A 27,435-nucleotide genomic window follows, 5' to 3' on the forward strand; every position below is an offset into this window, starting at 1 on the left:
ATAGCATCCCTGTCTATCCAAGAGCAAATTTGCACTCAGACATTTCTCGGTCCATCGTGATCAACAACACATGTTGACTTTTCTCCTCGAGGCCCTACAAAATAGAGACTGACTCCTAGGAGTGCAAACGAGAGAATAGAAGGTCTGTCATAGTCTAACCAGAGAACATCAAAGACTTCATCTCTGGTAATTCAAGCCAAATATAACCAAGGGACACAATGTCGCTGAGACTCAAAGATCACAACACAACAGACTCGCCCTCGAGTTGACCCTCATATGAGGACCAAAAGCATCTCCTCTTTACCACTGGAACGACGGTAGCATTTGTCATATGACAAGCTCCTCTCAGAGACTACACAAGAGAGAAGCCCAAACAAGCTAATCAAGCTGAGAACCATGAGTTTTCTATATTGATTTCCTTCCTCAAGGGCACTACTCCTCACCAAATCTAGAGCCATTGTTGGCTGAGGTCATCTCTCTTAACCTCAATCAACAAACGGAGTTGGGTCCCACATACAACATACATAGGTTCTGTCACTTGGATGGTCAGCTAATCAGATGACCAATTGATAGAGATCTATCTCCCTTTCTATCCTTTGCATTTGTGTACTCCCCCACATCACTGTGTATCTCAATATTGATATTTTTTGTCTCAAACATCAACATTGGGTGTAAATGCCTGCTTTAGTCACCCCTTAGCTGTTATTTTATCTAGTTTATTTAGTCTCATAAATCCTTTGGTCTTTCAAAGACGTTGAAACTCTCTCTCTCTCTCTCTCTCTCTCTCGCAATATGTTTGTATCTGCGTGCACACACGTATACATATGTAAATCTATACAAATTTTATATACACACACAAAAGTTACATACATACATACATACATACTCTCTATATAAATACATATATACACGTGTGTGCCCCTGTGCGTGCATGCATGTAGAACACTATGCAACATTATACAAAAGGATCCAAAAATATCTTTGGTTTGAAGTTGTACGCAACCATAAAAATGTTGCAAAAGTTGTGTGTGTTTACACTGGTGCTAAAGAGCCCATTGCAAGCTTCAACCACTGAACATGACAAGGAGTTTTTTTCTGGCTCAAAAACCAACCATTTCTCCAATCAAACTCAGATATAGCCATACTGACACTGGGAACTGCACTAGGAATGGCCATGGAGTAGGCACAAAGCCTCCTTACCATTTCAGACCGAGTGTCACCATCGCATGACATTATGTTCTCAACCCTGTCAGCATGATGCACATGGCCAGGACATGGCACAGGGATACCATTGAAGCCTTCATTATCTTCTTTAGTACATGTGAGAGGCACCGTTGCAAGTGGCAGCAACTCACTAGTCAGTTCTTCTACATCTGAAACGTGGTTCTCCACTATCACTCCAACTGTCAGTCCACCAAGAGCAGCACTAAGAAGCCAGAAGATAGAGCTCCAAAGTAACTTTTCAATCATAGATTCCAGAAAGGTTTCATGGGTGACATTTGAGCACTTGAATCCTCGAGTTTGCATGATTTGACACATGATAGGAGCCCATCTGCATGGCAACTTTATAGTACATGATTTTAGAATGTGACACAACTTGCTGAGAGCTGTTATACAAAAATCCAAGTAGTTACAACCACACATTGAGTAATATCACGTGAATCTTTGATATAAAAACTTTATGAAACAAAGAGCAATGAGAACTAAATCACAGATGGAAACAGAATCCAACAAAAAATGCTCACTAGCACCCTAGCACTGCCATACCCCACCCCAATCCACAAACATACATATATGAAGCTTCGCATACAGACTCCCTTAGAGCAAGCACGAACGTGTGCACGCACGCGCACGTGGGCACACCCAAAAAAAACAAGCAAGGATAGCCAGCATTCAATCTTCCATCTAGACTTAAAATTTGCTAGGACTATTATATGAAAATGCAAATATTTATTACCCCGTGTCATTGTGTCGTATTCTTTGATAAAATTACCAAAGAACCTAATGATCAGATGCTAATAGAACCCAACGAAAAGTCTCAATAACATCCCAACACTGCCAACCCCCAACCCAAACGGATGCACATACACGTATACCCCTTCACAGTATGCACGCACACTTGAGCAGCCCCCACAATCAAGGCTAGTCTGGATGTAGCCTGCTCAAAATGTAACTTAAACTAAGACTTCACCATGGCTTCAATCACCAATTTGCTAATAACTTTCTTCAGGTCTTTGTCATACCAAAATGAGATGACTCAAAGGCCCCTCAATTCACCGGGTAGATGTGATTGTAGGATACAATTTCACTCACCATTCTGGAAGCAGAGCTGCTCTGCACCAGGGCGCAGAATGCTTTGCCAGTTCTACGCTCAAGGATGTGTCAGGGACTTCACTAATAGAGAAGATTGCATTGATGGAGCTAAAAGGTTTCAATGGAAGGTCTAGAAGGCCGCTAAAGCAGGGTGAAATAGCTTGAGTTTTGCTTCACTACATGGTGCACACAGCTGGAAGATGAGCAAACAGATTCAATTAAGAAATAGATCATGATATTCAAGGAGGGTTCTCCAGTATCATTGGAGAGCAGACCAAGCAGATATATGGACTTGCTCAGACTTAGGGTTTCAATGCTTGACATCTCGACACCCATTTCCCTTTTTTCTAAATAGACTTTACCACATAGGGTGACATATTCATCACGTGAGACATTATGCAAGCAAACGACAAACAACTGGGGCTTCCTTACTACTACCTTAAAGGACAAAGAATTCAAGTCCCTCTTCAATAACCTGCACTTGAGTGTATTCCCAGCCAGACGAGATTTCTTACAGTTATCCACTTCTCTGAGGAGGTTGCTCCTTATATGTCATATGTCTGGATTGTCCAATAGCCTTGAGTGCATGATAAAGACAACTAGGTCGGAGCAATATACAAACAAATCCTAGCCTGCTTGGTTTGAATTACGACTCAAATTTTAAAATTTCAAGTTCAAATATTAGTAACGTTATAGCCCCAGTCCATGAGTTCATGCCGAATCCATTTGAGCATCAATGGACACTTGTGAAGCTGCATCCAATACCTCTTCTCAAGATATTGTCCACATATGAGAGCTTCACAACTCCTGTTGACCTTGCAAAGACAATGGTATATCACTAGAAATCGATGTGTTGAATGTAGAGAAAGTCGTCACAACTTTTATGAATACCCTTGAACAAAAGCTGCCATAGGAAACACAACAAAATGGAGACTGCTCCACAAAGAGTGAAGACCTATTGGCCCATAGTCAGCTAAAGGACAATTCACTTCACTTATTTAATGATGACGCAACCCATAACTTTTATCTCTTATGGATTAGGCATAGTTACTGAAGAATAGGGCATAGTTACTGAAGAATAGGTGTAGCATAAGAGGCTTCTTGCAAGAAATATCAAAACACATTCTTCATTACCACCATGTCAGAGAATGAGAACTATGCAAAATTATGACAAGCTCAACATTTTATATACATTTTAATATGTACCTCCTTTTTTGCTCTTAGCGATCAAAATCAACTACCTCAAAGTCAAATTTTTGACATGGAAAATATACCTTACATGAAAGATAAATGCACATTCTTCATTATGACCATGTCAGAGAATGAGGACTATCATGAAAATGGGTGGAGAACTCATTAAAACGATGTGGTTGTTAACAAAGGTCAATTGCAAAAAGAAGCTTACGAAGGAACAAGGGCATCATTAAGGAAAAAAAGTCATTGAAAAGACCTTGGACCTCCATGGGATTCTTTTTTGAAATATGTTCACTAGCAAAGTGGACTGCAAAAATGACCATGGGGGTTCAACAGCTTCATTATGTCCGGATGATCGTAATGAAGCCCTTGGGCCTCCACTTGCTTCTTTGTTGTAGTACATCCTTACTAACATCCACGTGGTTGTCATAAGCCTGGTTGGAGAACTCATTACAACCATGTGGTCATCAACAAAGCTGGGGGCACTCAGATTGCATATGCCCATATTTTCCACACTCAAAGCAAAATCCTGCAAAATTGCCCCATTTCAAATTTGAAAAAGACCTACTGAGAAGGCATACCGAGCATATCCACCTATAAAGCCATATGTGGGGGGTGGGCTTATCAGTATCCCACAACACACAAAAACAATTAACATTCTCAAGTGAGCGAGGTGGACAAACCACTTTTCCCAACGCCTCTGCTGGGAATGGCGAGGCAAGCCTACAATATAGTGATAGGTCCACCACTTCCACCCAGATAGGCATTTATGCCGAAAGAGATTGTGATAATCTTTATTAGTAGGCATCCAAAGGTAAACATGCATGAACTGATTCACAAAATACAACACACACACACACATACATATATGTATATATATGTGTACATATAAATCTCTCTCTATACACACACACACACACACACACACACACACACACATTTTTTTTTTTGTAAAACCAAGATACTTATATTATAAAACATTCATTTACATCCAGGCCATGCTCAAAATAGAGCTACAGCCCTATCCATCAGAAACAGTAAAAGAAAAGTTGAATACAAGAAACATCCAAATCTTCCTCATGTAAGGCATCATATAAAGACTGCCTTAATGAGGCTCTGAAAAACTCATAAGGATGCTGAAGAGGAGAATTCAGGTATGCTTGAATGCGCTGCAGCCAGAGGGTCCATAAGGCCCAGTATCTGATCCAGTGGAAGAAGAGAGAATACTGTGACAAAGAAGCTGATAGTTTGCCATACATCCAGAAAAACCTGTAGAATCTGTGTGCTGGAAATCTAAGAGATAAAAAATAGGAGATTCTATCTAGAAGGTCTCTGGAATATGAACAAAACCACAATAAATGCGGAATACTCTCCGATGCAAGGTGACATCTTGGACAGAGAGGTGAAGCTATTCGTCGTTTAGCCAATTTCCCCACTGGGAGAATACCAACAATACATCTCCATAAGAATAGTCTTTGCTTCAATGGCATTTTCAACTTCCATATCATTTGCAATCTTCCTTTCCACCAGGCTGATGATTTGTTTAGATGCCATAAAGAATTAGCATGATGGGCAATCCAAGGAGGAGGTAAAATTAATCTATAAGCCTGTATAGATGTCAATGACTGCAAAGGCTTAGAAGAAATGCTTGAACTTGAAGACTGAAGGTGCCAATCTTGAAGCCTGTCACTGCCATTCAATGTCGGAATCGGAACCAGAGGAAGTAGGAGATCAGCAATAGCTTTCCAAATAGGTCTATGATGCATTGCCAGGTTGTATTGTCTACATGCTGCTGGAAAAAGGAGAAGATTTCCTTGCATATCTACAACATCATCAATGAACCGAATACCCATTTTCATAAGATTGTAAGCTCTGATGGGTTGTTGAACAGCAAGGGGAGAGGAAAACACAGCACTCCAATGAATACTCTCCAATCTGAGTGATGAAGCTAGAGAAGCAGGATAAGGAGACCATTTGATGTGAGAGAGTACTTGCTTCCAATGCTGAATCAAGGAATTGGAAAATGGACAAGCAGGGATTTTACCTTGAAATTTTCCAAGTACTACTTCCGATGGATCTACTATCCAATGTCCATAAGCTTGTGTGCGCATCTGACCACACAAAATTGCTAGCATAATAGACCAAGGCTGCTCTTGTTGAAAGAATGTTTTGAGCATAGTGATCTTTCTTGCCAACACATGATATTTGATGTTTATTATATTCAAACCACCATGCATTCTGGGTGAGCAAAGCAAGTCCATTTTGAGCAACCGTAAAGCTTTTTTATGAAGCTTGGTTTTCCAAAAACTCTCCATGGCTTGAGACATAAAGGATGAGAGATCTCGAGATGACCAATGTAATAGAGGAAGGTAGAACTGGACATAAGCTAGAACAATAGACTGGACAATTCGAAGCCGTACATGCAGAGGCCATGTGGAAATCTTCCAATATTGTAATTTGTCCTGAATTTTGTTGAACACCCATAACATTTGTTGCTTATTACTGATTTTCCAGCCAATAGGATAACCCAAATGTCTAACTATATTTTCCGGTTGAATAATCTGGCCTGGCCACAGAATAGCATGCCAATCACAAAGCTTGAGAGGCATGAGTTTTGATTTCTGAAAATTAATTTTAAGACCAGCTGCCAACCCAAAATCTGAAAGGGTATCCATCAATAAGCGAATCTCCAATGGGCTGTTCTTTAGCATGAAGAATGAATCATCTGCATAGGCCTGCGCTATGAAGGGTCGTGAACCAGAAATCTGAAGCCCCTCTAGCTGTCCAGTATCAACCATGTGATCCATATAAAGAAGCAATGGATGTGAAGCGATGGCATAAAGCAAGGCACTGAGAGGACATCCTTGTCGAACCGAACGTTCGAGAGTCCAAGACTCAGACAAATGTTTCCCTATAAAGCATTGTGCAGTAGAATTTGAATAAAGCCAATATATGACATTAGATAGCTTTGGCACAAAACCAAGTTTTTGATGATTTGAGAGACATAATCCCACTGTACTGTATCAAACGCCTTTGCCACATCCACCTGCATGACCAACACATCTTGATCTGAATATTTAGCATATTCCATTGCAATAAGAGTGTTAGTGATATTGTCATGTATATGCCGTCTTGGAACAAAACCATATTGCCTGGGATGAAGTCCATCATGAAGGATATCCTTTATCCGATGTACTAACATTTTGGCAATCAGTTTGTATATCACCGATATCAAAGTAATTGGTCTCCAGTCATCCATAGTCTCACAAAGAATCTTTTTCAGCACAAGCCTCACCAGACCATGCTTCCAAGCTGAGGGAAGATGTTGGTGCTGCCATGCTGCATTAATAAACTGCAGAATTGGACCCTTCATTTCTCGCCAAAAGGCTTCGAAAAATTCAACCGTCAGAGCATCCCAGCCAGGGGATTTATGTTTACCCAAATGCTTAAGGGCTTCCTTCAGTTCATCATCTGAAAAAGACATTTCCAGCATTAAGGCTTTTTGCGAGGAGACAATGGGAGAAACAAGCTCAGTAAATCTGTTACGAGCCAATGCAACCTGAGGTGCAGAAGAAGAAGGCTGAGAATAAAGGAGCTGAAAGTGATCCAGACATTGTTTTTCAAGCTGAGAGAGAGATTGGGTCCAGAGACCATCTGATTTCCTTACCCTCATGATAGATTGGCTTTGCCTATGTGCATGTAAGTTCCGGAAAAAAGATTTAGAGGAACAGCCCTTATCTAGCATGGGTTTAACTCTGGCCCTAATCTGCCATTTAGACAGCTTGCGTTTGTCATTGGCATCAATTATAGAGGAGGCACAAGATAATAAATGCTGTTCAGAATCAAATAGAGATCTTTGATGACTAATCTGTACAAGATACTGCTTGTATGATTTTGCCCACTGGATATGCTGTCTAGTTTCTGCCAAGTACCATCTTCCATATTCCTTGATGACATTTTGAATACGATTTATGAAAGAGATCCAAGCAAATTCCAGATCCTCCTGAGCATGGGATAGCAATGGCCTGCAAGCCAGTCTGATCATATGCTGAAATTTTTCATGAGAAAGATAGAATTGATTAACCTGTAAATTTCTGACTGAGGAGAGCTGCAAGTCATCCAGAGGCATACCAAAAGAAAGGGTGAGCCAAAGTGGGGTGTGATCAGATAGTTGTTGTGAATAATCAGTCCACATCTGACATGTATATTCATCATATTGCTGAGCATGAATGAGATAAAATCTATCAAGCCTGGCCCAATAATCTGTGAAAGCATTATGATGATATGTAAATCCCATCACTGAAGGATGAGTTGCTGTCCATAAATCTGCAAATCGAAGTGATGATGTCATGTGTTCCCATTGCTGGATTTCAGAGGGCAGCATATGTGAATTATGCGTGGTATTGTCCTTCCAGTGAGGAGAATTGTTGAAATCCCCACAAAGTAGAGCATTAGAGGACCAAGGATATTGCTTTATGGAGTTCCACATTTGAGCTCTGGAAGCTGAATTTTGAGAGGCATACAAAGATCCTATTTCAAAAATCTCTCCATTGATCATACATTGAATAATCATCCATCTTCCACCTAGATCATTATGTGCTATCAAGGGTTGCAGATCATGTCTGGCTAAAATGCACAGCCCAGAGAATTGTTCCGATCCTGTATAGAATATATCATATCCTGAAAAAAACCCATGCTATCCAGCAAAAAAATGCTGATTATGCTCTTGGAGACATACAACATCCGGATGAGTTGTATTTATATAATGCCAGAGAAGCCTCCATTTATTCTGGTTGCAGAGGCCCTGTATATTATAGGAAAAACATTTAAGAGAAACACTCATGAAAATATATACAAGAGAATGTTCGGTCCTGCAAAAGAGCGGGAGGCCTCAAGCCTCTGCCATTGCCACAGGGTCTTGCTGACCCTCAGCTTCCAATTCCCTGATAATATCATCTTCTTCACAAAGGGGAAGACCCTTCTTGACTGCATTGACCCAAGCCTTTGTGATGGGGCTGCTTGAAGAGGTAGAAGATTGACCTGGAGAAGGAGCAGAGGCATCCCAATTACGAGATTGGAGAGGTCTTTGTTTGAGAGCCACCGTCTTCTTTGCAGTCTGCCATCCCTCATGAGAAGGTGAAATATTTTCTCCTAACTTGCTTTTACCTTTATCCTTATTTTGAGCTGAATTGGCCTGACTCCCTGTATGAACTGAAGGCTTTGGTCCTTTAGCTTCAATCTTTTCCACATATGTCTTCTGACCTCCTTTATTAGATGGCAGAGGAATAGCAGCTGGAGGAGGTGGATGAAGGATAGAAGGACATTCCGAAGCAAGATGGCCAAATTTGTGACAAGAAAAACAAGCTCCAGCAAAAATGCCCCATTTTAAGGTGAAATATTTCTTGCCCAAATTAACACCCTCAATCTCAACTGCAATAGAAGAAGGGGTCGGTCTATCAGTATCCCATAATATGCAAAAACGATTTTTATTACCTGTTGGACGAGGGGGACAGATCACTTGCCCCAATGTCATAGCTAACCCTGGAAGCTCTGTTCTCATATAATCTGGAAAATCAACCACTTCAACCCATACAGGGCAGTGATGCTTGATGAGGTTCTGATAGTCCTTATTAGGGGACCAGGGCATGATATGCACCATCTGGCGACCAAAAAATAACAGAGACATTTCCAACATCTTTTGTTTTGTCAAAGCATCCAAAAGATGAACTTCATAAAATCCTCGGGAGGCAAAATAGACTCCTTCTACAAAGCATCCACCTAGGAGAGAATTCACCCATTGTCCCACATCATTAGCAGAGGGAATTTTGCCTGGGAAAAAGATGATAACTGCAGTTTGAGAGAGCTTCTTCAAAGGTTGCACAAGAGATGGCAGCTTCATTTTGTAAGTGAGTTCCGGAACAGGTTGAATCCATTCCCTTCTGCTTTGTTGAAAATCATCATTCAGCATATCAAACACATAAGAAGCATCTTCAGAAGAAGGAGCTATGGGAGAAGAGGCTTCCCTTGATTGTCTTTTGGGTTCAGGAGAGAGGGCTCTCTTGACATAGTACTTATTTGCTTCTGCCATGGAGGCTAAGGGATTTAACAGATATCAAACAAGGAGATTCGGACAGGGACGAAGAAAGGCTCGCACGCTGTACGGACGCTAAGATGAAGCACTGTACGGTCAGATTGGGGAAATACAGGAAAGGACTGAGAAAGTGTACGGGATCACCGACGGGCTGTACGGGACAAAGGATAGTCTGTACGGAAGAGTTGAAGGGCTGTACGGAATAAATAAAGGGGAAAATACGAACGGAGTGTAAGGGCTTTGGGAAGGAAGACTGCAGGTAAGAAATGATGAGCAGGGTCAAACAGAGCAACGATGGAAAGGTAAGCAACAAACGGCCGAAGGATGGTACGGACGAAGCGACGAGCGCCAAAATCTGATGGACGACGATGAACGACGCTCACCGTACCTCCGTCGCACACCCTCTCTCACACACACGCTCACCGTACGTGCACAACGTCCGTCGCACCACACCACGCTCACACTGCCACACCACACACTCACACACACACACACACACACACACACAACACACACACACACACACACACACACACACACACACACACACACACATACACACACACCAAGATTTGGTGGCATTTCTCGACAAGGAGATGCAGTCGCCTATATGTCATGAATTTGACTAGCTCTTTGTATCAATCATCAAGAACCATTCACTTTGTGGTCTTTCCATAATTGATTGGCATGAATAGGCACTTGATCAAATCGTTCAGAGGCCATCCTAGAGAAGATTGGCCGGAGACATCGGAGCTTCATTTACTCCAGAAGTTTTTTAAGAAGTATGTCGTAGAGGTCGTTCCTGGTAGTCCTACCAGTCATATTACAAACATACATACATACATACATATATACAAACACACATGTATGCTTGCACACGTGCACGCGTGCACACTTTTTTTTAATAATGAAAGCCATTTTAGTATATTACAAGAAACTGTGAAACTGTCCCCCAAAAAAGAGGGGACAGGTAGTTACAACATCAAAACAGCTCATTATAGGACCAAAAGGCTGGATAATCCACATCCCGTGCATGCAGGCAATCAAACAATGATTGCCGTAGAGAAGCACGGAAGAAATGATACTTAGAAAGGGAAGGATCACCAAAGACTATGATTACTGTCCTTCTATAGAGTCCATAGTGCCCAATAACAAACCAAATGAAAGGAAAGATCAAATCCCTACCTGATACGATGAACACGGAAGATCCATAATAGCTTGCCAAAATTTGCAGTGGGAAAACTAGTTGTAAGTCGTTGCTAAAGCATAAATCGGAAATCACGAGAATCAAGGCAATGCCAAAACAAATGAGGCATAGATTCCCCCACAAGGATAAACATCGGCAACAAATAGCACGAGCAATGTGACGGCGAGCCAATATCAAACGGAAGAACCCCAAGAAGAACTCTCCAAAAGAAAACTTATTGATGAAGCGGAAGCGTGCAATCCCAAATTTGCCTCAACCGTTTCCTTCACCATTGAGGAGAGCGTGTTATAGACCAAATGCAATTTGCATGAGCTGACACCCATGAAGGAGGCTGCAAAACATCATAAAGAGAGGCAACCGTAACATCTTAGCAGGATCATTTGAGTGAGGGACCTAGTCCCTGAGACGATTAGTAGTCTCAAGTTAAGGTAGAGGCTACAAATCATAAAGCATTCCCTACAATGAACGCCATAGCGGCCTATAATGCTGTCCCAAACCATACTTCCTCGCTGCTGATGGAAATGATAAAACCATGCCTGCATCACCCACAAGACAAATGCCTTTGGACCAAAGAAAGTATGATATACAGGGTCCTTGCAATGCTAAAGGCTGCGTAAACACCTTAGCCCAATGAAGGCATTCAGCCTGTAAGAAGTTCCAACAAGAAAATCCCTGCCATTCCATTTACGATGAGATGATGTGCCATGTGATAATCCTGTAGTAATGTGAGATGCATTATTGCAAATACTTTTTTCATTTATACGAGGCTTTATTTGTTGTCCGAAATTTTGCTTTTTCGTGTCATTTACCAAAAAGCAAGAGAGCCTCATGAGTAGGTATTCATTTCTTTTTCTCCCTCTTCTTTGCCACACTTGTTCTTTACATCCCTTGATGTCAAGAAAGTTAATGGAATGCATACAACTTCACTTGCAACATGTAGATTGCATTGCTTTTAGCATAACATCTTCATTCATTTCTCTTATTCTCTTTGGTTGCTTTTCTACATCTACTTGGACTCGCTTTCTTTTCATGCATATGTATGTCCGTTTCTTCTGTACTTCTCCCTGTCAAATTTATTTGTCACTTTATTTTCATGGGATGTTGCATCCTTCGTCTTATTACAATCAATGTCACATTCCGAATAGCCCTTTGTTGGTTTCTTATGTACATCCTTATTTGAAATTGTACACTTCTCCCCGTAGAATTTATTTGTCACTTTGTTTTCATGGTATGTTGCATCGTTGATCTTATCACAGTCAAAGTCAAATACCGGATAGTCCTTTGTTGATTTCATTCTTGTCTTTGAAGCAATCTTCGAACCATTTGAGTCAATATCCATGCCGTCCATGTTTAATAAGCCAATACTTTTAAACTCTTTGCGCTCCTTGACAATGTGTGTGAAATCATCCACTCCAGATAAGACATCACTTCTAAAACCTTTTGCTTTATTGGTACCAATGGTTTCCGGTCCGAAAATAAGCCAAAGACAAAGGGATAACCCTTAACTCTTCTAGTAATATGACCTAAGAGAAAGTCCCAATGAATAAGTTGCCAATGACCAAAAGCTAGAGAAGACAAATGGGAAAGCAAATGCTGCATTATAAAAATCCAAGGTTCATCACCATGCATGAAGCAAAACATCATCTTTCCCTTGGAGCTAACAGATGCAAATGAATATTTAGAATATTCAATCCCCCATGCATCTTTGGAGCAAGAAGCCTGAGGGATTTACGTCAGTGATGGGATTGCTAAAAAAGTTCCACGATTGAAGACATGAAAGATGAAATGTCTTGCTTTAACAACATCATTAAAGGTAGATAGAACTGTATGTAGGCAACCAAGATCGACTAAACTATGCGCAATTGAACATGCAAGAGCCATGTAGCCAACTTCCAATATTCCAATTATTTCTTCAACTTTTCAAGTACCCAACACATATGTTGTCCCCGAGAAACTGTCCACCCCAAAGAATACCCAAGATGACGCACCAACTTCGTGGGCATAACCATTTTCCTAGGCCATAAAATATGATGCCAATCCTTGAAATGTAGTGGAAGAAGCTTAGATTTTTGAAAATTGACTTGTAAACCAACAGCCAACCCATACTAGGAAAGTACACTCATAAGGCAGGAAAGTATTTCGGGCAGTGAAGAAAGAATCATCAGCATCTACCTGCACAATGAGCGGCCTTCTGAAACCATCCTTCAAACAAACTAAAGGGCAGTGAATAAGTATTAGCCAGCAAGTAGCATTATTTCAAACACTTAGAAAATCATTTCAGCAACACGAAGAGAACACAGAATCCACAAAGCTTTTATTCAATAGGCAAAAATCACAGCAAGGCTAAATGCCCTCACACCTATCCAAACACAGCCCAACAGCATCTCCACACTGGCAAGCACAAACAACCTGCTACTCAACCAATTCTTGGATCAAAAAGGCATCCAAATCCAATGCATAATCCATGGCCAACGGTTCCAAAAAACCTATCAACACCTACAAGGCAGAATCACCCTCTTCCTAGCTGTCCAAGCATCAATCCCTCATACACACAAGGTTTGCACACAACTCGGAGCAGTTACTAGCAGCCCTCTCAGCCATACAGCTCTCACAAGCTGTCACGAGTGCCAAACCTTTGTTGTCCTCCTGGGGATACTCTAGCTAACAGAGAAAAGAAGGTTACTCTCCATACGAACTGACTGATCAAGAATTCCCAAAGAACTCTCTGCTGTCCAGAGTTGCAGACCCAACAATTGGCCCTGTCTGAAAACAAATCAATCTGGAGGCTCCCTGGCTGTAGGCGAATCAATCTGGAGGCTCTTGGCTGTTGGCGAATCAATCTGGAATCTCCTGGGCTGTAGGCGAATCAATCTGCAGGCTCCCTGGATGTAGGCGAATCAACCTAGGGGAAGCTGGGTTATAGGCGAATCAATCTAGAGCCTCCTAGCTGTAGGCGAATTCAATCTGGAACCTCCCTGGCTGTAGGTGAATCAACTTCGGGCTCCTGGGCTATAGGAAAATCAATCTGGAAGCTCCCTGCCTGTAGACGAATCAACTTGGGAACTCTTGGGCTATAGGCGAATCAAAGTTCCTAGCTGTAGGCGAATCAATCTGGAAGCTCCCTCGTAATAGGCGAATTCGTTTTTGAGCTTATAGCAGCCCTGGCAGCTCCCAAACAGCCCACAGACTCCTCTAGTAGTCAAAAATCAGCAAGGCAATTTGTTAGAACAGCAGTAGGGCACTTTCCCAGACTGTGACTTGCCTGTCTCTGTCTTCCCGTGGTCCGAAAACTGCCTCAAAGAAAATTTTGACTTTCTACTTGCTTCCCAAGCGAGCTTGCCAAACGTGGCCTATGGAGCTATTTTTTGCAGTGGCCCTCTCTTGCCACACTGGATTAGCCCTTTTTACAATTCTAATCAATGAGAGGCCAAAGGTATTCATAGGTCTAAAAATTTCGTGTCCCTGTGACACTTCTATGAGAAGTGTAGCGGAACTGAACAATAAGCCCCACACAAAAGGAGAGAAAGAGACCAAGAGAAACACTAAGGGATCTCAGGAAAAACCTCCTGAATTGCAAGGGAAAACCTCTACTGAAAGATGCTCTAGTGATGCTGCAATGAGATGAACAACAAGTGAGGGAGGGGGCCTATATATAGGCAGCCTAGCCTCCCCCAGTCAGCTCATCTACCAGACCAACCAGCAGGCATAGGTGGGGCGACCCACCCTACAGCATAGGGCCCACCCCCTACTGCAGATGGGGGCTGGCACACAGCCCTATAAAGCAGCTGAACCCCTGCCCCAAACAGACCAACTGAGGGCTCCACTGGGCCACCCCCTCTTGTCCTATCATGGGATGCCAAGCAGCCATATAGGGGCTAACGCTTCTGCCTATAGGCTGACCAGCAAGTCTAGGTGGCCAACCCCACCTCTTCCTATAAGAGGCCTCCAAGGGGCGGGTCTCTAACACCAAGGGTGGCCATGCAGGCCCCCAAACCTAGCTAGCATAATGCACCTCAAGAGGGGCTGCCACGCAGCAACCAGCAAACTTAGATAGACCCCCAAGTGTGGCCACCACAATGGGCAGATCTGCACTCAGCCCTACTCTACTCTACCCTCATGAGGGGTGCGCACACCCACAACAAAGGCCCTCACTCTACCGAACCTAAACATGGTACATCAAAAGATGCTGACCTCCAACACCCCCTCCCAGAACCTGGATGGAACATGATCTCCAAAGAGCTGGGTGTGCCGTTGGAACAAGTAGGAGATACTTGTCGTGTGATGCTCCGTCGCACTGAAGAACGTCACAATACTGTCGAAGAAGCCCCCCGTTAGCAAGAGCCGTCTAGCACAATCACTCGAAACCTAGAACTAATGCTCCTTGGCCATAGGTGCTAGGCATACTTCTTTGGTCCGGTACAATAAGCCAACTCTTACAACAATCCAACTGATATTGCCATCGATGCAAGGTCTACTTCCCTGCATGGCCACCTGTATCACCGAGCAAAACAGCCCCCTCCCAAGTCCAAACTGGTACACTAATTCCACATCGATGAACCTCTATGCTTCATAAACAATGGGCAGCCAACTGCTGGATTCCCACACTGGCAATCGTCTGTCCCATCCAAACCTCCAGCAACTAATCAAACCCTAGCTGCAGCAGAACACAAGGAAACCATGTCTCGATCTTCCAGGTCATGACGTCCAAACTAATATACACTGGTAAACATATTGCTACCTGAGTCAGCAGGAACAACTCCTTGAGCCTCGAGGTCCTGCCAGAAACCTTGCCTCAATCAAAGACTCCTTCACCATTGCAACTATTCGGTCAAACAAGCAAGCACTCCTCGAAAATGGAACCAGAATTCGTGCTGGCAGTGCATCCTACCTCGTGCACCAGAAGGCTCGAACAATCAACGTGACAGCCACAATATCTTCCTTCTACTCACAAGCTCAACTGTCAACTTCTTCCTTCCCTTCTGCTCAACTGACAAATCCCCCTAAATCTGAGCTGGCCCCCTTCTTCTGATCAACCTTTGTTCTTTCTGCAATCCTTCGCAAAATGTCCTGGCTCATCAAACAATACAAGAACTTTTTCTCTTTCTTCCTCTTCCTCTTGTTTTCTTCATCTGAAGAGTCCGCGCCATCATCAAACCTATCTTTCTTGGGCTCGCCTTTGCCAGTCTTATCCTTCCCTTGCCTTTGCTCCTATCCTGAGCTATAAGGGCATTGTCATCGGTTTCGGCGTATTTTCCCAAGTTTCGTGCTTGCAAAAGCAATGGTACCAGCTCCTCATGCATCGTTGGCGTTGCCTTCTGCCTGCAACCATTGTAGTCACGAAACTACTATAGCTTCTCGGAAGCATGCCAAGCAATAGCCATCCTTTGACCGTTGTCACAAACCACCTTCATCCTGGTGATGTGATCCTATACTGAATCCCCCTCATCCATGCTCATACCATAGAGCTCCTTCTTGAGGTCCAGAATCCTCGCTTCGTTGTTGAACTTGTACATGTCCCTCACAGTGGTCCAGGCCTCGAAGGAAGCATCTGCCGTCTGTATGTGAGGAAGTACGACATCTGTTGTAGTGCCCACAATGAAAGCCAAGGCCTCCGCATCACAGATCCGCCAGGCTCTCACTAACACCAAGTTTGTTGGTGTAGTCACTGACGCTACAGTCGTTGTGGCTGAAGTCACGGTGGGTTGAGGCATCAACTCTCTCCCCATCGCAATCTCACATGACTCCCTCAACACCAAATGGCTCCAAACCTTCATCTTCCACAATGAGTAATTGCTCCCATCCAACTTGCCTTTGTCCCCAAAATCAGGAATAGCATATCTTTGGGCCATTAAAATGAACTAAGAAGAGATAGAGTAAGAGTGTAGTATACCTGTTTGAACCTAAGCCTCCTTCCTTCTCGCAAGGGCACAATCCGTCAAACATCAAAGCAGATTCCCCCGAGCCTTGAATCAAGGTTGTCCTTCAGCAATGTCCTTGCCTTCAAGCTCCAATTCTCGTGAACTTTCAATCAGGGCTCTGATACCATGTTAGAAATGAACCAACTAACCAAACAAAGGGTATCTGCAGAGGAAGGCTGAACAGAGCGTCCCGAGAATTCACGCAGAAGTGTTTGAACCTGGAATCCAAAACTTCTTTACTTGTGTGTACAAGTCAATAAATAGACAATGCTTCAAGAGAGATATAGAACCAACCTAAGATATATTTCCGTCCACAAAAGGACACAATAAAAAGAGTCCAGAGTCCCACCAAATCGTGGTCCTCTGTCCTTAACAAAAGCTGCCGTACTATCTCCTTAGTTCTTCTAGATCCCTGAACCCACGTGCTCCTTACCGAGCTTCTGTACACTTTAGTCTCCGTGCCTGATCCCTGCACCTTGCTACCCTAGGTGTGTAGCCTCCTTCCAAGCTCTATCTGCAACTCTCTGCCCCTCTTTGTTCTCCTGGATGTAGGCCCAAAGAGTACTGATCAGCTGCTCCAATCTGCTGGCCGTTTGCTCCTGGTGGATGAGACCCCAAGGGACCCCTTTGATAGGGGCTGGAAGCCCCTAGATCAGCCAACCCAAGAGTGCCTTATTGGCTGACCCATCAGCCTGCCCCACTGATCCCCTGGTTGGGGCACATCTCTTGAGGCCTAGCAAGCCCTGCCTGTCCATGTGGCAGGCAGCCACTGGCCTAGGCTCCTGCAGCCCTAATCGGGTATGTTCCAGGCCTATTTGTTGTCCCAAAACCCTCTCCAAACAGGAGCACTCTCGCTGCTGTTGTTCCGCATTGTTCCTTGACCTGTTCCAGGTCCAAACCATCTGCTGCAGGTCCATACCACCTGTTGGATGCTTCCGTACTATTGCTGACGTGTCCTGCCACGTAGGGCCCTGCTCCAGCTCAGCAAACATGCACAGTCATGGTCCCATGTGAGCCATACTGCCACGTGTCTGCCCCGGCCTGTTGCAGTCCACCATGGCACCTTCCATCTGCCAGGTATGTCCTTAGACCTGCTGTCCAGCAGCCCATGTGCTGGCCATGTGGCAGCCACATGTATTCATGTTTTGCCTTGTGTATGCTGCCTAGATGGCAGTTAAAGTGTTGCCCATGTGGCAGCCACATCACCCTTTGCTTCACCCCCCCAATGCTCTCCTCATATGGGGGCTTACAGATGGGGAGGTGACCACACCATTTCCAACAGGATTCTGCGAGTTTTTTTTCGCATATTGAGAAATGAGCTCTCCTTCAGTGTATTCCTTGTTTTTAATTGTAGTTTTTTGGCCCATGGCTAAATTGCACGTTATAGCTGATCAAATTATTGGCTGTGCCTATTTTATATGGTCAAGCCATTGTTGTGTGTACTTTTGCCTATTTCTCATGTTGATGTTTTGTAGTTCCGGGGCCAATATCGTCTCCCAATTTCTAGACCCCTCCACAGATTACTGTCTGTGCTTCCGTGCAGATCCGCACTGTTGCTGACATGTCCTGCCATGTAGGCACCCTGCTCCAGCTCAGCAAACCTGCGCAGTCATGCTCCCATATGATCCATACTGCCACGTATCTGCCCCGGCCCGTTGCAGTCCACCATGGCACCTTCCATCTGCTACGTATGTCCTTGGACCTGCTGCCGACATGGCAGCCCATGTGGCGGACCCATGTATTCATGTTTTGCTGTGCGTATGCTGCCCAGATGGCAGTCAAAGTGCTGTCCATGTGACAGCCACATCACCCTTTGCTCCGCCCCCCCTCCCCAAAAAATGCTCTCCTCATAACAGATGGGGAGGTGACCACACCATTTCCAAAATGCTGTTCTCAAATCCCCATATTGGAGCGAACCCCCCAAGGTAGCATGGGTTTCAGCTACCTCAAAGACTAGCAAGCTGAGCAGAAGGGAGGAAGCGAGGCTAAGCGGAGGGAAATTTGTTAGGGAGGAAGCGAGGCTAAGCGTAAGGATTTTTTAACAAGTCATTCCAAATCCAAGATCTCCCCAACATGCCTTCAGCCAATAAAGCAGAGGGGGCTCAAGTGCCAATTCAGAAATGTATTTCATCACTTCAATTTATGTCTACTGCAAATCATGACAAAGTCATTGATTGGGTTCAAGATCAGAGACAGTTCATGGTGAGGTGGATGTAAAGTTACAAAGAGAAGGTACAACGGAGTATAAGGAGTAAGAAGAGAGCAACAGGAAAGCATTGGAAATGGTTGGTAAAATGAACATTTTGAAGCTAAAGTTTGATGAAGCTGGAAGGCATACAATTTTATAGTTTCACTGGTAGGTTGACAATTGGAAGGCACAAACATTTGGATATTAGATAACCTCACTCCAGCTCAACTTAAACAGAGACCCGTCGAATTGGAAAATGTAAGAAAACAAGAAAGTGGGACGGACTCCAAAATTATGGACACTAGGGCCAAAACTGAGGTAGATGACGACTCTTAGGTTTGGATGTCTCTTTATGAGCAACAGATAGTAGGGAATATCTCAGTAGGACAGGGGATGCTTTGGGCACTCCATTTTTTGTATTTGAGCTAGCAAGAGAGATGGAAAGGAAGAGTTTTCAACCTTCCCCATACAAGTGAATCCCGGCCTCCATCCTTTATGCTCATGCAACCTTTTGGATGACAAGGATCTTCAGGTGCAGCTGACATGAATAGAAGCATCTGTGTGTTGTCTTGTAAACCATGCTGATAGAGCCAGGGCTGTAGCATACCGTTCTGAACAAACACCAGATCCTTCCATCTTTTTTCACAGGTTTGATTCAGCACTGCTTCAAGATGGCTACAATGAGTAGCGACAATAATGGGGAATGTATCATCTCCTTCTTCCTCGGATACAACGAGCTGTCCCCTGGTTACCAGCCTTGTCCTGCAGCAGAGTTACAAACCGAACAGCATTTGAGTGTCAGATAAACTTGAGAGTAACAGAGATAGCAGACAGTCCCACCTGTCCTGTTCTTGAAACTATTTTCAGTAAAATGAAACGAGCAGACGCCAAATGCGTATTCTAATTGAAACTTTGGAATGCTCTGAAAAAAAATCCATTGTCACTTTAAACATCATATGCAATGTCACTCTATTAGCTTGTCTAATCCATGCAAATGCTAAAACGCTGATACGGAAAACTATACACCTGCATGGCAAGGACCACAACTCCTTCCACCGATAGACTGGCAGAGAGCATCAACTACACCTTTGAAAAACAAATCCAATAATTGTTTCATTCATTATCCAAAAAGCTACCACAGGATTGTGGAGATTAAGTTGCAGCCTGCTCTCCTCTCCTCTCCTCGCCTCCATCGCATTCTCCCCACTCCTAGATTGAACTCCATGGCCCAGCCCAAGGAGTTAGATATCAGTTTGGAGTTCTTTACAAGTCAACCTCACTCAGTTTGATCTCTAGGAGGCTCCCCTCTGGTCGCCATTCTGCTCCAGGTTGAAGTTTCTGCTGCTCCAGACTGGTATCCACACAGTCAAAGAGTCAACCATAACTTTGCGAGGTTTGCTCAGATCACTTCGAAGTAAACAGCAAGTTTATTCTTTGGAAGATAAGCTATATTTTTGTCTTCTAGGACAAAGTCAGAATCGCTGCCATTTGGCCATGGTGAAACTGTTTTATTCTTTTATGGGGGATAGGAAACAAGAGAAACAACCTTCATATGCTCTTCACCTTTGCCTAACACTAGGCAAAATGAGGTCATTCTCCTTCTACAACAGAAAGTTCTCCTTCTCAAAAAGGAGAACAATGAGCTGAAGCACAAGTTCTAGGAGATAGAAGAGAGGGTTAAAGTGGCTGTGAGAACTAGAAAAGGCAAGTCCTATTGTAGCTCTAAATGATAAAGTTGTCTTTAGTCAAATGGAAGAGATGCATGAGAAGCTCAAGGGAGAGATCCAAAAATGTCTACTCGACTACAAGAGGAAGTTAAAGAGCAAATTGATAGGCTCGGCAACTCAAGAATGCTCAGGATCGGAGGTTTACCAGACAACTGGTACATAGCGGAAAACTCTTATGAAGAAACTCGTGAGAAAATCAGCAAATCTTTTCCAAGAGTTGAATGGGAAGACTTAGAGGTTAATATTGGAAAAGCAAGAGCGCATACAATCCTTACCTTCGAGTCAAAAGCTGAGAGAACTCACGTTGTTAGACAATCAAATAAGCTAAAAGGATTAAGAGTGTGGGTGGCAGAGGAACTCACAAAAGCTCAGCTCAAGACTAAGACCTCGGAGCTTGCAAAGGTAAAGGCAACCAAAAAAGAATGAAAATGGACTGTCTTTTCGGGATGGCAAGGCTTTGATCAGAGACTTCAAAGCCAAGCCCATAGACTCTCAGTCTATGACTGATGTATGATTTCTTTTTGTCTCTCTTTTTTAGTTGAACAAGTTGTATATGCTGAAGTAATATAAAACCATCTTTGTTTTGGAAAAACAAGCTACCACAGTCAATAACTCTGCCAAAACATGTTTTTTATATTTGTTCTGTCTACCTCTTATATAGCCTATCAGACTAGCTGAGTGTTCAAAGTCAAGCATCTGCTCCAAGTGCATGGGTGCTAGGAATGTCCCTTCATAATCAATCCCCAAACTTCTTAAAGGCAGTCTTGCACCACTCCAGAAATATGAGGTTTTGATTGATCGATTTAAGTTATCCTCCTCAATACACTTTGCTTTCTTTTGACAAATGGTCAACACCAAGAATAACATCTCTTTCTGTTTGACTCTTCACCCTTTTCTTGGCGGATACAATCTGCATAGGTGATATAGGTGTGTGGCTTATCTTTTTGAGCACATGTTGTCATGTTTGAGCTAATAAACCAGAAACTTAAGGGTGAACTTACCCAAACATGCAACCCTACATATTGGTTGCTATGTAAGCTCATCAAAGGTCGAAGACAAATAGGTCTCATTTTTATACTTTTTTTTTTTTGCAAGAAAATTACTTCATTAAGTATGAATGAAAACCGCGAGAGCAAGCTCAAATGCGGGAGTACATCATGCAATGCATGAGGAAAAAAACAGCTCAAACTGAGCTAATAAAGATCCAAGGCGGAGGCTGAAAATGCCATCTCAACCCTGAAGGAGACTCAGAAAAGAAGGGAGATCCTCTCCAAACTCTGAAAAAAGTAACTCTCCTGGCTGTGGCTGCTCTAGAGGATCCCTGCATGCTCGCCCAAATGGCCATCAAAGTGTATACTATGTTAGTTCAAATACTGGCCATAGTCTGAGAAGGGTGAACCTGGATACTCTCCATCGCCTCTGTACACCTGGCTCTCCAAATATGCCAAGCTGCAATGGTAGCCAAAATCTCCCAAGACGTGTCTACTAAGACATGAGCAGCTCGAAAAGGAGTGAAGGGAACATCCTAGAGGGAACACAACTCCACTGAGTGTCACCGTACAATGAAAGCTGGATCTGGATCATGTCCCTCGAAAAACACCTGTGGGCCAGTAAGAGATAACCAAGCCACTGAACCCCATGTCATATAGAAAGGTGTTGTATGGAAGCTGCTGAAAATCCTAGCAACACCTTTCCAGATCGTCCTCGCATGTCTGCACTCCCAAAGGCAATGTTGTACTGACTCTACTGCCAAGTGACAACGAGGACAAGTAGGGTCAGCCCCGAACCTAGATCTCCACAGGTTCACTGCAATCCCTCCATTGAATAGAAAGCCAAAAGAAAAGAGTGATCTTTCTATTCCTGAGGGATTTCCAGAGCCTACGCCAAAAGTTCCTCCGCACAACTGTGAAATTTTGAAAACTATCCCAATGTGGCGCTCTAGAGGGCCTCCAACCTCTACTGCTCAGCTGAAATCTCCTGGCATTTCTAACTGTGTAGCGAAAGAAGGGAAAGCTCTTCTCTCGGTGCCCCTCATCAATCCATTCCCACTCCTCTGGGTCCCACTGCAAGAACCTAATAGGGGAACCACCATACAGCCAAAGTCTCCAAGACCCTAGCGCAAGGAGAATAGGATCAGGGTCAAGATACCACTGTGAGTCCCTGTCCCACTCCATGAATCCTACAATCCTGACAGGCTGAAATGCGACCTCCAAAAGAATATCATCAGAAGACCTGATAAGTCTGCCTCTCGAGTGAACATCAAAGACAAGGGTATCCTCATGTGCATCCTGCAATGCAATGATCTGTAACAGAATGCCCATCCCTGAAAAAGCTCCCCACCAAGTGGACTCTGTAAGGCATGTCATCTGCATCAATCCACTCTGGCGGAATGGCTACCTGTGTCTGCTGTATCCTGAGTTCACTCCCTCTGAGATGGCCAACTGCTAAAAGTCTCCGATCCTCTAGAAGTTTCATAAAGGCCTGCCAAGCGCCTACCGTAGAGGCAGGTCCCCTCTCCCATCTAGACCACTGCATATAATGTGACACTCCAAGTGGCCTGCCATGATCATCCAAAATCAAGTCATTCCACGTGATTGGTTGTCTGTGAATTTCTTCACTAGAGTTGGATGGAACTTTGCAAAGTGTGTTTCTGAAGCAGCCCCAAGCTTTCATAATAGCAGCCATGAGAGGGGAAGGGAGAGATTTGAGAAACCAATACTCTTACAAAAGATGGGAGGGTTTCCATAAGCTTCTCAAGCAATTTGCAATGTAAAGCCTTTAAAAATTATTTGATCTATCCTTCCATTTGCACATCCCTTGCCTTCCTATTGTTCCTTCTGATTGCTCCAGCATCTTGTTTAATCTCTTCCAGATTGTTCCAGCTTCTTGACAATATGAGCATGCTTTCTTTCATACCTCAGCTTTCGTTTCTCGATGTAAATTCTACAGCTTGGGACATAGAGCTTGGCTTATGCATTACTCACCCAATATTGCCACAGAAGCTGCATCACAACTGTCTGGTTGGCCTGATTTCAGGCACACATTTCATGCTTTTCTCCCGTTTGCATCTCCAAGCAACCAGCTGGGACTCATGTCAGGCTTGGTAGACTGCCTCATTCTACGTTGCATTTTCGTGCTTTTTTAACTTTGGGAGTGATGCCATGTGTTTGGCCTACATAGCAGCCACCAAATGGTATGATACCATGCATTTAGCCTTCAAATGTTTTATGACAGTGCATAAAGGGCATCTCAAAAAAATGAAGGCCATCATGTCCCAAATTCTCCTTGCGTGAAATTCTCCCCACTTGCACTCAAGCTGTTGCCAAAAGTTTCAACTTTTAAGGTCACTTTCTTGTGATCACTTGCATCCAGATCTGTTCCTACACATTTTGGAGGCATAGCTCATTAAGGATCCTGGATGCCATCCACTAACAAATTGAGGTCTTGGGAGGCAAGTTACAATATCTAAAGAAAAAAAGGAGGAAATTTGAAGAGATGCACAAACTTCAGCATTGCCAAGGCATACACATCCCCATGTGTCTATACTTCTCAAGGTATAGCATGACTTGTGACATACCTCAAGGAGTCTTCAGCAAGCCAAATAATGTGGTTACAGCTGGTCCACAGCTTAATAACACCTTAAGTCTATACAAAATCCAAGATAAGACACCTAGTGCTAGTCCAAAAGCCTACCTTGTGTGGTGGCAGAAAATTTCAAAACTGTAATGCATAGGGCCGTGTGTCGGGCAATTGGTTACACACACGTTAGCGATCTTTGGTTAATCATTCCATACTTCAATGGAGGTAGTATTCATGACATGCTCATAAGCCTGCCTTCCATGTATCATGAATATCCAAACTAGGCAAGGCAAGGCAACCCCCACGAACAACCTTGGAATGTGTGGCATGATCCTGCGGAGAAAAGCTGATTCTGCTCTCGCACAGCCCCAAAAGCAGCTTAGAAGAGAACACCCACGCCTGGAAAGTTACCAAAATCAGCAATACCACCCGGAAGGCTCCAGAAATCAAATTGCAAGTTTCCCTGCAGAGCCTGGACAGCTTGGAAGCAAAATCGCAATCTTCTGTAGCAACCTGGACAGCTTGGAAACACCTAGAACAGCCCTGGAACTAGACGCAGTCACCTGGCACAGCCTGGAAGACCTGTAGATGAAATGACAATCTGAAAGAGACACCTTGGCTGAAATCGCAATCTGCAACAGGCTCTTGGATCAGGTGCGATTTCCTCTAGATGCACTGGAATTGGCCCTGGCTGATGGCGATTTTCCCTAGCAGGATCTCGAAGCTCCTGGCAGATGACATTTTGCTCTAGTAGCACCTAGCAGGCTCAAGCAGCTCCCAACTGATGATCTCGCTCTTCTAGAACTGATTTTGGCCTTCTGAATCCAAAAGAAGGGCTCTGGGCTCTTTTTGGAGTCCTATGCTAAAATTAGCAATTTTTAATTGCACCACTCTTTTGCCCCCCCTGTTGCACACTTTGGCCCTAGGAATTAATTGCCTAGTAGCTGGGCGCACATTCACTATTTCCAAGGGCCCACTAGGGAATTTTAATTCCCCAAGTCTCGCTCCATGGCCGGTGAACCCTCGTGCCCCAGAGGCTCAAGGCAATCACGCGCAATTTACGGGAGTTGCAAATCAAAAGTCCCATAATTTCACGTCCTCGTGACAGGTGACTACGCAAAAATAAACAAACAAATCAAGAAAAAAATATGCTCTAGTCGTCCATCGTTGCTCAACTCGCCCGTCCATCGTCGCTCAACCCGCCCGTCTGTCACTATTCAGCCCTCACCCAGCTAGTCGTCTAGCCTCTCCGCTCTACTCAACCGCTTAACCCTCCCTCGCACCGCTCAGCCCCCACCCACTCCACTCAGCTCCTCATCTGCTCCGCTCAGCCCCTGACTAGCTATCTACCCTCTCGGCGTACCTACGTCTTACTCTTGTCCAACCCCTCCGCCGACTTACCTCTCAGTTAGCAGCTAACTAATCTTGAACTGGTATGAGACCCCTGGCCTAGTTCGGGGGTTAGTTAGCTTGGGGTCCTACACATATGGCCAGCATGGAGTGGCCTAGCCTCTCCTTGAAATCCAAATCCCCTCCCCTCTCTACACCAACTACTCCGATTAATCGAGTACAATACTCCACAGTTGCAGCTAAGACGCCTTCTCCGTATGCACATACATACTATAAAGTAGGTTTAAATAGGCCTATCATTGGTCATCATGAGCAAATCTTTTACTTCCAACAAGAGGTTCGTGACTTAAAGATGCAATTGGTAGCTATGACAGCTAAACTTCAGTTTTTCGAAGGGCTTGGCAAAGCAAGCAATCATAGACAAAGTTATGAAGGCATGTAAGGCTTCCCTACCCACTCCTCAACTAGTCTCCATAGTTAAAGACTTCATTCACTTTGAAGTACAAACAAGAGGGAGGTAAGTGTGAAAGTCGAGACAAAGACAAGTAAAATTGACATTCAAGAAGAGATTAAGGAGCATGTAGCTAGATGTGAAAACTTATTGAAGATTCGAACAAGATGACTTCCAGAAACTAGTACAAGGATGAGGACTCTTTTAGTGAAACTTTAGCACAAGTCAAAGCAGGCATGCCCAACATTGAATGGAAGGATGATGATGAAGATGATGATGATGAGGTAGCAACTAATATCAAACACTCTAAAGGACATGCTATCATCACTTTCAAGTCACGTAAACTACACACCAAGATTCTTCACCAATCACATAAGCTGAAAGGGACGACGGTATGGATAGCTGAGGAGCTCACACGAGCTCAACTGAAGAACAAAGCGACAGAATTAGCCAAGGCCAAAGCTGCAAGGAAGGATGGAAAACGGGCACTATACCGTGAAGGCATGGCAATTTTCAAAGAATTCAAATCCAAACCAAAAGACTCCCAGTCTTAGTCTTAAACTGATGTATGGCCGATTATATGTTTTTATGCTTTATTAGATGTAGCTATCCTGAATAAATAGAGATGCTTTTGCACTCTATGGGAGTTGCCATGTGCCCTCTCTAAACTCATGTATTAGTTGGTTCTGTGCTGTCCCATAGACCTCTTGGTCTTCCGTGGACATTAATAGACTGAGTGGACATTAATAGACTGACTCTCTCTCTCTCTCTCTCTCTCTCTCTCTCTCACTCATTCATGTAGGAATGAAAGAAAGAATTTACAGAATCAATAAATTATCTAAACATAAAAAACTAAATGAACCTCTTACACTTATGTACCGCTCCCTACAAAGATACAAAATTACATTCCTAACTTACTACTTAGAAAGCAAATGCATACTCAATCAAACTCTGTTTTGAAACTAAAAGGAAAACGGGCTGTTCAGCTCCCCACTTTTTGTTTTCAGCTTCTGTTCAAACATTCTAACCATGCCTAAGGCTTCATATCTAAGATTGTGCGTACTTTTTTCATGGATTATACTCTTGCGTATTACCTAACTTGGCTAAGCTTATGTAAAATGATAGGGCAAGTATTGATAGAAATAAGACGTTGCATAAACTCAAATTCATAAGTGAAAAGATAAAAAGACAGCACAATTAGTGCCCATAGGGATTCCTATAATTTGTTGAAACAAAGAATCACCTATTGTGATGTAAAGATTATCTAAAAGAAAATCTATCCAAGAGCAAACATCTTCAACACTTACAACCTTTGTGTATCTTTTTCTTTTTAGAATCAATGTCATGATTTTTATTACAAAAAGTCAAAACATAAAGCTGTTTTCTCAACTTTTAGCACTTTGCATCTATCTTTGTC

General features: G+C 43.5%; 1 protein-coding gene across 4 annotated transcripts in view; it reads right to left on the bottom strand.

The window, feature by feature from the left end:
• Positions 1 to 924: 924 nt before the first annotated feature.
• The window catches only part of LOC147903417 (uncharacterized), a 34,012-nt gene continuing 7,501 nt past the window's right edge, over positions 925 to 27,435 (bottom strand). For 2 of the 4 annotated variants that reach the window (XM_087372824.1, XM_087372823.1), the window contains 2 exons: positions 19,371 to 19,673; positions 925 to 1,552 (listed from right to left, as the gene is read on the bottom strand). In XM_087372824.1, coding sequence (XP_087228950.1) covers positions 1,033 to 1,552; positions 19,371 to 19,673 — 823 coding nt within the window. In that variant the 3' untranslated portion in view covers positions 925 to 1,032. Of the gene's footprint in view, positions 1,553 to 2,899; positions 3,129 to 19,370; positions 19,674 to 27,435 lie in introns of those variants that run through there. The other 2 variants (XM_087372825.1, XM_087372826.1) reach the window with 2 other exon arrangements.

Source organism: Dipteris shenzhenensis, chromosome 3, assembly GCF_047967505.1.
Source record: "Dipteris shenzhenensis isolate YYH24624 ecotype China chromosome 3, Dip_SZ_1.0, whole genome shotgun sequence".
NCBI lineage: Eukaryota > Viridiplantae > Streptophyta > Polypodiopsida > Gleicheniales > Dipteridaceae > Dipteris > Dipteris shenzhenensis.